Source organism: Populus trichocarpa, chromosome 1 (assembly GCF_000002775.5).
Source record: "Populus trichocarpa isolate Nisqually-1 chromosome 1, P.trichocarpa_v4.1, whole genome shotgun sequence".
Lineage (NCBI taxonomy): Eukaryota > Viridiplantae > Streptophyta > Magnoliopsida > Malpighiales > Salicaceae > Populus > Populus trichocarpa.
In genome coordinates, this window is record NC_037285.2 from 28,854,387 (window position 1) to 28,868,436 (window position 14,050).

General features: G+C 33.5%; 2 protein-coding genes across 3 annotated transcripts; both read right to left on the reverse strand.

Annotated features, from left to right (window-relative positions):
• Positions 1-4,482: 4,482 nt before the first annotated feature.
• On the reverse strand, positions 4,483-7,504 carry LOC7480118 (pentatricopeptide repeat-containing protein At1g62350). Of its 2 annotated transcripts, none has more exons than XM_024601250.2 (2): positions 7,011-7,504; positions 4,483-5,356 (listed from the first exon to the last, which is right to left on the reverse strand). In XM_024601250.2, exons 1-2 carry the CDS (start codon positions 7,314-7,316, stop codon positions 4,940-4,942), a joined length of 723 nt encoding a protein of 240 aa, XP_024457018.1. In that variant the 5' UTR covers positions 7,317-7,504; the 3' UTR covers positions 4,483-4,939. The 2 variants fall into 2 exon arrangements, with proteins under 2 accessions (XP_024457018.1, XP_002299976.2); XM_002299940.4 differs by having other exon boundaries at positions 4,584-5,356; positions 6,993-7,485.
• A 1,168-nt stretch (positions 7,505-8,672) lies between these two features.
• LOC7463884 (pentatricopeptide repeat-containing protein At1g12300, mitochondrial) lies at positions 8,673-10,024 on the reverse strand. The gene is made up of 3 exons (XM_024582948.2): positions 9,790-10,024; positions 9,373-9,611; positions 8,673-9,092 (listed from the first exon to the last, which is right to left on the reverse strand). Exons 1-3 carry the CDS (start codon positions 10,022-10,024, stop codon positions 8,673-8,675), a joined length of 894 nt encoding a protein of 297 aa, XP_024438716.2.
• Between the last annotated feature and the right edge of the window lie 4,026 nt (positions 10,025-14,050).

Here is a 14,050-nt window from a genome sequence, read left to right on the forward strand (position 1 = left end):
GATAAACTTGAAAAAAAATTAAAAAAAATAGACAAGAAAGAAAAAAAATTGTAGATTTGAAAAGAATAAAAACCGAATTTGACGCAAAGAAATAAAATAAAATCATAAGTTTGAAATTGAAAAACAATTTCAATTAAGAAAAGGATAAGACAAACTAAAAATAATAAACAAAAGAATGATAATCAAATTTGATATAAAAATCAAATGTTAATGGATGAAATTGAAAAAAAAAACTAATTCAATAAAGGAATTGAAAAACACTTGTTAGGCATGCACCAGACACTTTTTAATTTAAATAATATTTTATATATATTAAAAGACCCAATCACTCTTGACCCTACATGAGAATAACTAAAGTGCCTCTGTATCCAAAGCTAAGAAACATTATTTTTTAAGAGTATTCAAGTAATTGTGCTACACAAAAAAACCCGAAAAGCCCCTTAACCAAAAAAAAATGTTTTTTAAAAGGTAAGTTAGTAATTATATTGTATATCAAAAAGGTAAAAAGACCTTCTAACCCTCTCCTTTCCTTTAATGATTAATGCTTCCAATGAAAAATATCTTCCTAGACCATGCTCTCTTCAAGGATGAAAAATAATTTTGCAATGCAAAATACACAATAAAACCCCGAGCTCTTTTAACTTTTGTTATAATATCCAAGGTGTTGCAACAAAACAAAACAATATCCATCCATTTCATATCATGTAACTTGAGTCGAAATGGACAAAATAGGTATTTTACCAGCCATTCCATTTCACTAATCAAAGAGGTATTCTTTTTATTTAATTTTTTCATTACTTCACTAATGACATTGATTATATTTGGTCCAATTATGCTCTTTTTTTTTTTTATCAAATTCAGTTACATGATACTTATGAAATCGAACAGTAATATTTTTTTTTTCTTTTTAAGTAAGCTTGAATATCTTGATATTAAATATATTAATTTAATAACATTATATGTGATACAGAGCCAATATATGGGCAACTTGGACAATGACCGAAGACCCACTTTAACAAGAATATTTTAAGAATAAGTATATTTGTTAATTATATTTTATAAAATAAAAATTGCTCTCATTTAATAAAAGGATTCAAATACAAAATAAAGATTATTCAAGATACTATTTGTTAGACCTGCATAAAAAATAAAAATAAAATATATTTTAAATATTTAAAAATTTTCATTTATAATTTTATTCAAGACTCTTATTCACCTTAAACCGACTCTAATATGATATATATTTATTCAAGCTATTAAATGTTTTATAGAATCTGAATTTATCAAATATAAATATATTTTTATATATTTTTATTATAATGCTGACTCCGAAATGAAATTAAAAAATGATTAAATATTGAAACTTTTCATATCAATTGAAAATCTAAAATGGCTTCCAAAATAATATTGACAACTTTGATATAAAAATGTATGAATGAGAATTCTTAGAAGGGTGATGGAAGAGAATATATAAATATAAATTAATTAATCAACCCGTAAACTTATATATTAAATAAATATATGAACTACTACTTAAACTGAGTTGTTATAAATGAATTTGAACTCATTTAATTTTCAATCTAAGTCGATAGTAGTAATAATAAAACTACAAAGAGATTATAAATTGAAAATAATTATTACTTCAAAATAAAGTGTCAAATCATCTCGATTGATCAGCTTCATAATTATTCCTATTGACTTTCTCTTTCCTTGTTGAGACTTTCAAATTTGAACAGATTTGCAAACAAAAACAAACTGAAGGGCAAGAACCTATAAACATGGCGAAAGTACCTCCACTAGGAGAATCCTAATAATGACAATTTCTCTGAAGGGCCTTCGCCACTTCTCCTCTACCGAAGGTCCAAATGTTATTTTGGTTTTCCCTGCCCAGAAACTTGATCATGGATGACTATTGCCCAAGGATTGCACTTGCAATTGTGACAGCAGAAGGCGTTACAATGACAGCATTCTTCTTCCTTTTCCTATTATTAGCCATGAATGTAAGGCCAGCTGACACCATTTTCCGAGGTTGAAAACGCAAATGATGGTGTCGGCATAGATGAGCCACCCCAAAACAAGGACGATGGGTCCTGCGACAAAGCTAGCTGGAAGGGAGGATGCGCCTCCAAGATATGGCAATGGCAGTGTGAACACATGCACAGAAAGCTATTGGTACTGCCATACACAACACCTGGGAAACTCAAATATTTATCATTAAATTGATTCATGATACAGATCAACAAGAGAAAGTACTGAGCAATTATGCTCTGATAATCACTTCATGGAGCTGCAAAAGTTAAGACTCTTAGAAGCACATACACACACACAGGATACGTAATTCGGCAGCTTCTAATCACCCATAACAACAATCCTCTCTTTTTTAAGATACCAATTGAATCAAACGAATTTTCTGCCGTCTCGACTAAAATGAAATCAGGTTTCCAAAAGTCGATGCCATGTTGAAATTTTATCATCAGGTTTTGCAGGGGTTATCTTTCGCCGATGCACCAAATACCCAAAAAAAAATTCTAAAACATTGATAGTGTCTTTAAATAGAATAAAAGTTGAATACAAAATTCTTTATGTTATTGAAACATTCCTGATAGATCTCAGAAACAAGTATTCACTGTCGATTTAGTAACATGCCTTTTAACTGCTTAGCAGCATCCAAGAAAATTACTTCCTGCAAATAAAAAAAGAAATGTCGTTTGTTAGCGATACATGCATAAAACTCTTTTAAGTGAAATAATTGCTTAGAATGCCAGCCTTGAGCACTGTATCTGCAGCTTGCAAGAAAAAAGAGAGAATCATCAAAAGACTCCAGAATGAACCAGCGCTAGATCCGCCGCACAGAAGTACACATAGCCATGCGATTAAAATACGCTTGAGGGTCGTGCTTCAGCGGTACGTGGGGGCTTGTCTTTTTCTGCCGTCCCAAGTTCGACTCTCTCTGCGTACGCCTGTTATCCCCGCGGTGTCTTACCTGCTCACTGGACTTGCAGGGTGTTCAGTGGGTCGTGGGGAATAGTCGTGGTGCGCGCAAGCTGGCCCGAACACCCATCACTAATCAAAAAAAAAAATCTAACTACAAAACTCCGATGATTATAACTTAATTAGTTAGGCTTTCAGTTTTATTTTTAAAAGTCATTAATTTAAATTCTACAAACCTTAGGACCACTGGAAATTTACATTATCGTTAATTTCAGGACCCATAAAATTAATCGAAGTACACTCAAACTGACCCGAACACCAACCTTAATCAAATAAAAAAAAAAACTCTGACTACAAATGACGCAAACCGGAATCATTCAAATTGATAATTACACCTTTCGTAGGAAAATGCTGGACAATCAGCCAATAGTTTGTAGATGTCTAAACATTAGAATACTATGAACATGTCTCTCGGTGTGAATATATCTGCTTGCCTTGCTACAGTTATTATTAGTGTGTCAATTTTTTCTGCTAGATGCTGCCCCCACATGTTTTGATAATCCTATTAAAAAAACTAATACATACAAGTTGCAAAACTTGTATAGAAATTATTAATAAGTAAAAATCGACCTAACTGAACTGCTTTTAATACATGCATTTAAAATATTGTCATTATGATATGAGAATCCCCAAAACGATCAATTATTTGAAATAGTTTACCAAATCAAATGTGTGTTTGGAATTGTGATAGCGGTGGTGTTTTAAAGTGTTTTTTGCTTAGAAATGTATTAAAATTAAAAAATTTTAATTTTTAAAAATTATTTTTGATATCGACACATTAAAACGATCTAAAACTATATAAAAAATTCATTTTAAGTAAAAAAAATCAAAATTTAAGGGAATATGATTTATATTGTGTTCCCAAACACTCTCTAAAAAAATAAAGGGTTGTCTAATATATTTAAAAAAAAAAAAAAACACTGTGCATGACTTTTTTCCCTCCATGATTTGTATTGTTAGGAGTAGAACAATATTTTTTTTTTCTTTAATCCCAATTTTTTTTTTTTTTTTTGGAACAACACAACCTCAAAATTTTTAAGCAGTTAAGTTGTTATGAACAATACATCTTGTATATTTTAAGAAAAAATGTGTTACACCATGGAGCAAGCGCATGAATTTATATTATTTTTAAATCATGTTAATTTACTAAAAAAACCTTAACCAATGCTATTTTAAAAAAAAAAAAAAACTCATTATAATGGCTACATTTCTCTGTCCATTAAACATAGAGGTGAACAAAAAAATTAAAAAATTAATTAAACCGAGAAAATTAAAAAAAATAATTAAAAAATCCGAACCTTGAAAAAAAAAACTGATTAAACCGATTAGAATTTTTTAAAAACCGACCGGTTCGGTTTTATAAGTCTGAAACTAAAAAAATCAAACCGAACCGAACCCAAACCAGAAAAAAACTAAGCCAAACCGAAAAAAAATCAAGCTAAACCTAAAAAACTGGTTTTTGTTTTAAAATAACCAAACCGAACCAACTAATAAACAAACGAAAATTACATATCACCACACAATTTAGAGCCGTAAAAGAAACTTGGAATGAGAACAAAATCATTTCTCCAAATGGTCCTGAAAAAGCAAAATTAACGAAGACGAACTTCTCTTCTGTAATATAGGTTGTTGTCTTTAACTCAATAAGCGATATTTTTTATATCCCACCACACCGCTTCCCAAGTTGAATTACAGGCACTTGATGATGCTTCTAGGAGCAGAAAGGAAGATAATGCTCGCATCATGTGCTGACTGAGATTCAAAACTTCAGACACCCGAAAGTGAGTTCTTGAGCTTCTCGGAGCTATTTTCCACAAGTAATTCACCAACAACTATCAATCTTGTACAGGCATTAATTTCTTCTCGCTCTAGCAAATGGTTAAGTTCGCACAAGGAAAAACATCATTGCTTGTGAAGCAGTAGATCATAGAGCTGGATCGCTCCACCCCTAATCATCTTCCCTATCCTTCTCCCTTTCTTGATCTTCAAACAAGTCCTCAGCTGGATCATACACGATCATGTCAGGGAAAAGCTCCAGGAAGTCATCTTTTACCTCCTCTCTTAATTCTGGGAACGGAATAAGCCCCTTCAAGATCACACGAAAAGGCAAAGATATTGGTGGATCAGGAGATTGTCTCATTTCCTCATATATGTCCATTGCCTTTGAGGGCAATCCATTATCTAAGAAGGCTCTAATTATGTCCCCGAAGGTATGCTGATCAAACAGAACTTCCTCTCTCCTCAAATCTCGCCAAACCTGATTTGCTTCATCTACCTTCTTGTTTCTTGCAAGCATCATAAGCATGTCCCTGAAAAGGAACATGTCTGGCCGATACCAAATCTCTTTGCGCACAACATCATATAACTGAAGAATACACACTGAAGCTGAATGAATAAAAATCACACACGCATGAAAGATAGGTATCAGTGAAAATTAAGACAGCAGCGTGAATATTTGTCCCCTTGACATAGTTGAGCTATCATATGGTCAACAGAAAGAGCAAACACTACTCCAAACAAAATTTTGGCTTCTGACCATCCACTCATAACTCGCTCGTACATAAAATAGAACATTTAATGAAGTGCATCAAGTTCTCCATTAAGATTGTGCGAACATACAGAAGGAAAAGGTGGTTCATAGTATTAGCAACACACTGGGAGAGTCAAATGCCTGCATGTGCAATGTGCATGACTCTTTTTCCCTCCATTTACTAGTTTCACAGCCAGAGAATTGGCAATCCACGTGATTTTAACCTCATCTAAAGCAAAGAGTTTCTCAATCCATCAATTTATCTTCAAATCATCAGGAAAATTATGTATAAAAAAATCCTCCATTTTGAGGATGATTGCATATAACATCCTCTATTTTGAAACTGCAGTTAATGGTCATGAAAAAAGTTAACACTTAAAGATACTCATGCCCCAACTCTTAGATCACATCCACTGCCATCCAATTGTCAGTTGTGTATACAATAACTGCAAATACCTATGGCTTGCATTTTGATCCATTTTTTTGTATTCTATTCATATGGTGGATACTCGACTAATTTAAACCAAAACTCCAAATGGGAAACTTCTTTAGCAGTGCAAATAAATTATCCATTACATACCTAAAACTGTATATTCAAACCTGCTCTAGATGTTAACCAAACACACTTCGACAGAAGCATTTTTTTCTCAAAACCAGTACTGCTCCTGAAGAACAAACCAAAGTGATGGAAAGATAGACCATCCAACAAAACAGAATGTGGAAGCTAGCCACCTCTGGTTGTCCACAGGCAAAAAGAAAAAAGTTTGAACACTTGGCTTGTACACTAACAAAATAGTACACAATAACCCATCCAGATCCTAGGCAGCTTGAGCATAAATTACGGGCCATGATTTTTACTATGATCATACAACTACCACCTATACATACTACAAGATTCGTCTAAAAACTTCATTAAATAGCCACATCAGCGAGCACCGCCGGACTACAACACCAATATACTTACAGCAAATGAACAAGCTTCGTCCATGTTGTCTCTTAGAACTCAACCCAGCCTCAAATTCCCAACAACGAAAAAAATGCTTTCGCGGCACCCATTCATAAAACCAAAAGAATAAAACATATTGTTTTTGACAAACCATTCAAAAACCACTTTCCTCTTCGAGATGAACCAACATGAAAGCACCTTCCCTTTCGTCTCACCCATAGATAAAACAAAAACAATCTCTTGACACCACTTCACCATCACCAATCCAAATGTAGCTTTGCAAATAAGCATCTTTCAGTTTCTTATAAGTTAAAAACATTTATAGCTCCAAAGTTCTACGGTCTTGAATAGGACCAAAATCAAAAGCAAAAGACAAATCAAATTTAAATGAATTGATAATTTAAAGCAATAATTTAAGAACATAATCAAAAAAGATTTCAAATTCAATCACATGGGCTTTGCTTGCTGATTATTAATCAATCTCTAAGAACTAAGTAAATAAGCAAACAATTAACAGGGCCAAACCTTCATGCAGAGAAAGACCTGGTCTTGCCTTTGAAACTCAGCGAGAACAGCAAGAAGATCAGACTTGAGCAAGCGAGAAACATTTGATGTAATAAACCGGTCGAGTCGGACAGGATTCGATTGGAGTCTCTTCAGCTCTTTGGCCGCCATCAATCCTTCTTTTCCCATCTCCTTCTTTCGTCTCCATATCGATAAGCTAGGCCTTGAAGCTGAATGATTATAAATGCAGCGAAAAAACACCAAAAATTGATGTTTTTGAGTGAGAGAATGGGGTTTTCTAGACAGGGAGGCTTTTCCTAGAAAATTTGAAGCCAAACGCCACATAAGAACCTCAATAGTCAATACAACTGTGTTCGGAAGAAACCAAGACTCTCAGCGAAACCAAACAGGTTTTCTATGTGAAATGCTCGCTTGTGTTGTTCAGGTACCGGCAGTAATTTTGTGAGTGGTTTAAGGTTGGGCAAACCTTATTTCCATTCCCCGACTATTAAATTATATTCATTTCAGCTCTCAAAATTTAAAATGTTTTCTGTTGATTCCCCGTACTAGAATTTCCTCAATTGGATGGACCATCTTCTTCTTTTTTTAATATGAATCGTTAATTCTCATCGATATGGTTTCTTTTTATTGTATAATTTTGTAAATTTTAAATGGAATAAATTAACTAACATGGATGAAGGACTCAATTGAGTAATGTTCAGCACTTTAGATACTCAATTGAGAATACTTTTTGTTTGGAATTGGGATGTTTGGAATGTAGTTGCGTTGTTTTTTAAAGTATTTTTCATGCTAAAATGTATCAAAATAATATTTTTTTATTTTTAAAAATTATTTTTAAGATCAACATATCAAAACAATTTAAAACATGAAAAAAAATTATTTTTTAACTAAAAAAATTATTTTTTTAAAAAAAATAAATTGATTCACATTTTCAAACACTATCAATGGATAGAGGTTGTCTCCTCAATTTAACCACATTTTAGATACTCAATTGAGAATATTTTTTGTTCGGAGTTAGTAGATAGGCTGCAGTTCAACCATATTTTTATAAATTTTATATTTTATATTTTAAATTAATTTTTTTAATGTTTTTTATCAATAAATTTAGTATTGACATGAATTTTAAAAATAAAAAAATAATATTATCTTAATATATTTTCAAACAAAAATTATAACAACCTTTTACTTCAATCCAAACAAAACACTACCTCATACTTAAGAGACTAATCTAAGTTAAAGGGCTCCAATATATGGCTACTGAGAGCAGCATGATCACGCGCAAAATCACCAGCAAGCCACACATTTCGACACCATAGGCTGATAAAGATACTTGGTCACAGAAAAACCAAGCCAGTCATGAACGCGGCACAAGCACTTTTGCAAAGAACACTTGATTGGGACACATGAAAAGAGGAACTGAATAACACGGAAAAATCCAAACAGCATATGCATCCCCAAGGCAGCCCCGCATAAAAGAAAATGAAGCGTTGAGGACTCTCCTCTGCGTCCTTATCAGTGTTCTGAAAAAGACCAAAGCAGCAAATGAAGCTGACATTTTAATGGACAAAAGCGGTTGAAGCACACAACAAAAGAATTCAAAACCTGACAATATTAGATTCACGCACAGAGCAACATGGGATGGTATTGTAGCATCGGTGATTGCCTGGAGATGGAAAATTATCAGGCAGCACTTAGTTGGAGTTCTGGATTAGACTTCTTTATTTTCATCAGTAACTCGTCACAAGAGATGCTTGTCCCTCCTGACCTTTCTGGGGAAAAATTAGGCAAAAGCTTCATTACATCAAGATGCTCCGAGCTATTACAGAGAAATGTCAAGATGCTATTGGTTATTTCTAAGCCAAGAACATCACCCATATCTGCCATTTGACGAAGGAGTTTTATGACTTCTTCTGTCTCGTCTTTCGAACCAAAGCCTTTTATTAATGAATCATATAGATGGTTGTCCAGTGTAATGCCAGAGGCAATCATGCTGTCAAAAACACCTTCTGCCTGTTCCATTTGTCCAGGTTTTGACAGCCCGTTTATAAATGAGGAATAAGTATAAGGTTGATGCATCTTCTTTGGCAGATTGAATATCCCCTGCTTTCAGAATCCCGTCAGTCATTATATTGAAAGAAATGATATCAGGTTTACAGCTTGAATTTCTGGTTTCTTGAAACAATCTTCTTGCTTGCTCCAAGCTACTCTCCTTGTACAAGGATGCCATCAATGTATTGTAATCAACTAATGTCGGGCTAAGCCCGAAAATTCTCATTTTACTAAACAGTCCTTCTGCAAAATTAAGCATGTGTATTTTACAAAATCCATCAATCGTGACGCGTTAAGTGGTTGAACTCAGAACAAACCCCAATTCATGTACACGTTTCCAAATTTCCATGGCCTTGTCAATGATCCCTGCTTTTATATATTCTCCAATTAAAATATGACCAGTGAACAAGTTACCAAAGCTCCCCCTCTCAATCATTGTATCATATATTTCCACAGCCTCGTCAAGGCGTACTCCTTTGCACAGCCCTTGAATCACAGTGTTAGGTGTGATTACATCTGGTTCAACGTAATTCCCATCCTCCAACAACGAACTAGAAAGTTTCATTGCCGCTATTGCGAAGTCCCATTATCGACGTATTGTAAGAAACCACATCCGGTCTCTTTCCCTTCTCCATCATTGTTTCAGAGATTTTACAAAGATGTCACAGAACTAGGCTCTTCACCTTTTTCTATCATTAAATCAAACAAGTCCAGAGCCTTCATCTTTTACAAAGCCCAACAATCATACAAGCATGAACGTCAGGCTGAACCCCCCTATCGGTCATAGTCTGTAACACAGCAGTGGCTTCTCTCCATAGCCCTTTCTTACAAAAACCATTCATCAAACAACTATAAGCAACTAGATTTTGAGAAATACCCTTTTCCAACATCTCATCAAACAATGCTTTCCCTCTATCTAAACATCCTTTACTACGGAAACCATTTGCAAGTGTAACATCCACCTCCAATCCCTTTCTCCTCATCTCTTCCAGCTAAGTCATTGCCTCTTCCACTCTACCATCCTTACAAAGACCATCCATCAAAATACAACAAGTAAACGAATTCGGTTCACAATTTGACCTCTCCATTTCAACTAACAAATCGGCAGCCTTTTCCAGTATTTTCTCTTCACGATAAGTAAACATTTTTTTAGCATCGTAAGCTTAGAGCTTTATTAGGGAAGAAGCCAAAATTGGACATTGGATAGATCAAATAAAGCTCGAATCTTTTAGCATTGCAAGAAAAGAAGTGGTATGCAGAGAAAGCCATAGCCCAATTTTGGGCCATATGAGACACCAATTAAATACGGCAATTGCAAACATCTACACAGTGGGCAAATTATTTCAAATCAATTTTTAGTATAATTGAATTTCATTATAGTATTTAATTTAAATTTAATTAATAAATAAGTTGAATTTACATATTTGAAAAAATTAAAATTTATTTTGTTTTGTTTTTTATATTACCGTCGTTATCTTTATTTTATTTCTTCAAAATTCTATAAGAAAACAAATGGTTAAATGGATATATTAGGAAAGTTAATTTTAATATTAAAATTTTTCTTTTTGTAATTGTAAATCATGATTTCTTATTTATTTTTGTAGTATTTTTAGATATTAAAATCTATTTGAAATTCATTTCTTAACACTTAAAGAGGATTTCAAACATGAGATATTATTAAAACCTTATGGAGGCAAGTGGCATACCATCAATTTAATGAAATTCCATACATGAATCTATGTATAAGTAATTTATCGTGTTTATAATTTTTTCAATGTACATCTATGGTAATTTGTGTTTTTTTAATAAAAACCACGATTGACTTTGTTTGATAAGTGATGAAGATACAAAAATCACAAGGAATATTTTGGAATGAATTATTCATAAAGATCCTTTTACGTCATTCACAGTATATTCTATGATCTTCACTTCCAAATTACATCGACTTCTTCTTTAATGGACCTCCTCGGGGGGTGTGAAACTCTTCTTAAAATAATACCTGCACAAAATCCCTTAAAGACCCTTGGTGGTGTTGATGGGGAGTCCTCTGAATATCAAGTCAGTACGAGGTATTTTTATATAGCAAAATAACATTAATAAATATATTAATGAGCTCTTATGGAAATAGAGAAGAGAAAGGGAAAGAAGATGTAGAATTCAGGTAGAAGAAGAAGTAATATGTTTATGTTTCATAGTATAAGGTTTCGAACCCTTTTCCTGTATACTCGTACTTCTTTTTATATTACCTGACTTGATCTGCTTCATACAACGTAGTAGAGATATAAATATAATCTTATAATAGTAAAATAATATTATTCTACTACTCGTACCATCACATCTAATTAATATAAGCATGGATTGCTTGTTCGTATTTAATAGGATGTGATTAGTATTATAATTACTAACTCGTCCAGAGTATGAGAGGCTCGGTGTGGAGTTACATTTCAGCATGCACTGAACCTGAGAGGCGTTGGGTTCAACTCACACACTGAGCCTAGGAGGAGTTGGGTTTAGCTTGTGACTATACCCAGAAATGGTCAGGGACGGACGCGTCATAGCTCAACGTGGAGTTGGGCGCGGTCACGTCCTTGACCCAACAAGAGGTTGGGCTCAGACACCTCATAGATCAATGTGGATATGAGCGCAGGTGCTTCCCAGCCCATCGTCGGGCTAGGCACGAGCATGTTATGGCTCGACCTAGGGTTGGATGTCAAAAAAGACATAGCTCTATGTTAGATTATGACTTTTGTGCGATGGTCTTTAAATAGAGAAGTTTTAAGGAAACCATGACCTATCAATATGTATAAAATATTTTATCTTTTTAATGGATTTTATATTAAAAAAATTGACATAGATGGAATTAATAAAGACGGGCATGAAGGATTGCAAATTATTATTTTCAACGTGAGCATGGTAATGTATGGATTAGAAGGCTGCTATGGAGACGAGGTGGAGCATGGCCTCCGTTACCATCTCTAGCCACCATGTACCGGAGATTCGATTTGCTATTAGGCCTTAGACCAGATAAAGCTCGAGACTCTTGGGCGTGGTCCAGTAAAGCTTGGAACTTTCCAGGAGGATCCAATGCTATGTTAGGGCACTTATTTCGGGCCGAGACCCAATTGTCCCAAGATCATCGGGATGGTGGAGCCACGGGAGGACCACTGCTTTGACTGGACAGCTGTGACGGGTACTAAAATAAAAATAAACAATAAGGTGTCCATCACATGCTTTTCTGTTTTAACTGAAATAGACAAAACGGTACAGGGAGGCATGAGACCTGTTACTGCTTCACTCGGTAACCACCCGTTTAACTGCCCATACAAACTCGCAAAACTAGAGTTTGTTTTACACGCTCTGATCGAAGGCGAGACTAGAGGATAAGTCACGCGGAGAACGTGGTCCCGGAAGGAAAATTTGTTGTCGCCATGCACCGGAGGTAAGCGAGATACGTCCTTCATGCTTTGTGTGCTGTTTTGGAAGGACAGACGGCGGTTCCTTGTTTTGATGGAAAGGGAGACACTTGGTTTCAGCACGGGACACAAAAGTAACCAATCAAGGAATGCCAAGTCACGGGTGGCCTTTCAGTCTGGTGTTGAGTTTTCTACAAGGATATGGCCATGCTATGTTTTGTCGAAAGTTTCATTCGAAGTGATCCATATGTTTGTTTTTATGTTTTGAAAGAATTTTAAAAAAATTAAATTTTATTATTATTTTAAATTAATATTTTTTTAATATTTTTAGATTATTTTAATGCATTGATGTTAAAAAATAAAAAAAATTATTTTAATATATTTTTTAGTAGAAAACACTTTGAAAAACAGAAACAACCATACTTTCAATCTAGAGTTTTTAACTATTAAATTTTTTTTTATAAGATTTTCTTGAAAACTCAAAAAAAAATAAAAATCCCACCGCCCTGGCTCCTGTGCCTTTTCTATATTGTCAGGCATGAGAATTTTTTTTCCGAGATCATCACTGGTACGTTAAATAACTTCAAAGCTTTTCGAATAAGCCTTTTCTTGTATAAAAGCATGGGGTTTTTGGTTTCTAAAATTAAACCGTAAAGCATATCGGTTTTTCACGTTTTAGAGTGAGAATGTCACTCTAAAATCGGACCTTAGATAGATCAGATAAAAGCTTGCACTTGTCATTGAAAAAAAAAACACCTTGCTTTTTTCTCAATGTCTTTTTATGTAAATTAGTTTGCATGCTCACTCAAAATGTACAGATCTTATTAGTAGAGTTATTACAATACAATTAAAAAATACATTAATACTCTTAGTTGTTCATATGAATAGTCAAGCACCACAAGAAACCTGTATCTTTTAGATTATTTAGATAATATTAGATAGATATTCGTGTTATGTTGTGAATTGGGTTAATTTTTTCTAGTATAAAAAAATTATTTAGACCACGTCAACACTTTTAAAAAAATAAAAAAAATATGAGATTATTGATTTGACTGAAGTTAATAATTTAGTTAATTTAATAACATGATTAAAACAATAACATCGACGGTGAATAAAGCAAACATAAAATATAGCAATGATTGACTATAAAAATAAGATATCAATATTATATTCCAAAGGCAAAGAAAGAAAATGTTGCTACGTGCTCGTTGTCGTTCAACAATAGACACTACCCCATCAATAAAAAGAGCTCACAAATAAAGTTATAACACCATCAAGAGAGGTCGCACTCGCCATCAGAACAACAGCCTAGGTAGCAAACCAAACAAGATATCTTGAGGTGAGTATTTCATGCTTATATCTAATCAAATGATTCAATTTAATTAAAAACAAAATTTATTTATAAAAAAATCAAATTTTAATAAAGAACGACAACTAAAAAAACTTATTTTCAAAATTAGTGAAAATCATATAGAAAACAAAAAAATAAAGTTCAATCTCCAATTAAATATATATTGAGTGATGAAATTAATGATAAAAAAGCTTTAAAAAGAGAAGGAAAAAAGAAACAAGCAAACTTGATCAAATCTCTTAAAC

Bases quoted from the DNA above. Each gene is read 5' to 3' on its own strand.
- LOC7480118 (XM_002299940.4), bottom strand. From the start codon at position 7,316: ATGTGGCGTTTGGCTTCAAATTTTCTAGGAAAAGCCTCCCTGTCTAGA. The intron at 5,357-6,992 runs GTTTGGCCCTGT...TGTATTCTTCAG, and splicing joins AGGTCTTTCTCTGCATGAAG to TTATATGATGTTGTGCGCAA.
- LOC7463884 (XM_024582948.2), bottom strand. From the start codon at position 10,024: ATGAGGAGAAAGGGATTGGAGGTGGATGTTACACTTGCAAATGGTTTC. The intron at 9,612-9,789 runs GTATGATTGTTG...ACTTCGCAATAG, and splicing joins TCAGCCTGACGTTCATGCTT to CGGCAATGAAACTTTCTAGT. The intron at 9,093-9,372 runs GTACATGAATTG...TTCTGAAAGCAG, and splicing joins CCATGGAAATTTGGAAACGT to GGGATATTCAATCTGCCAAA.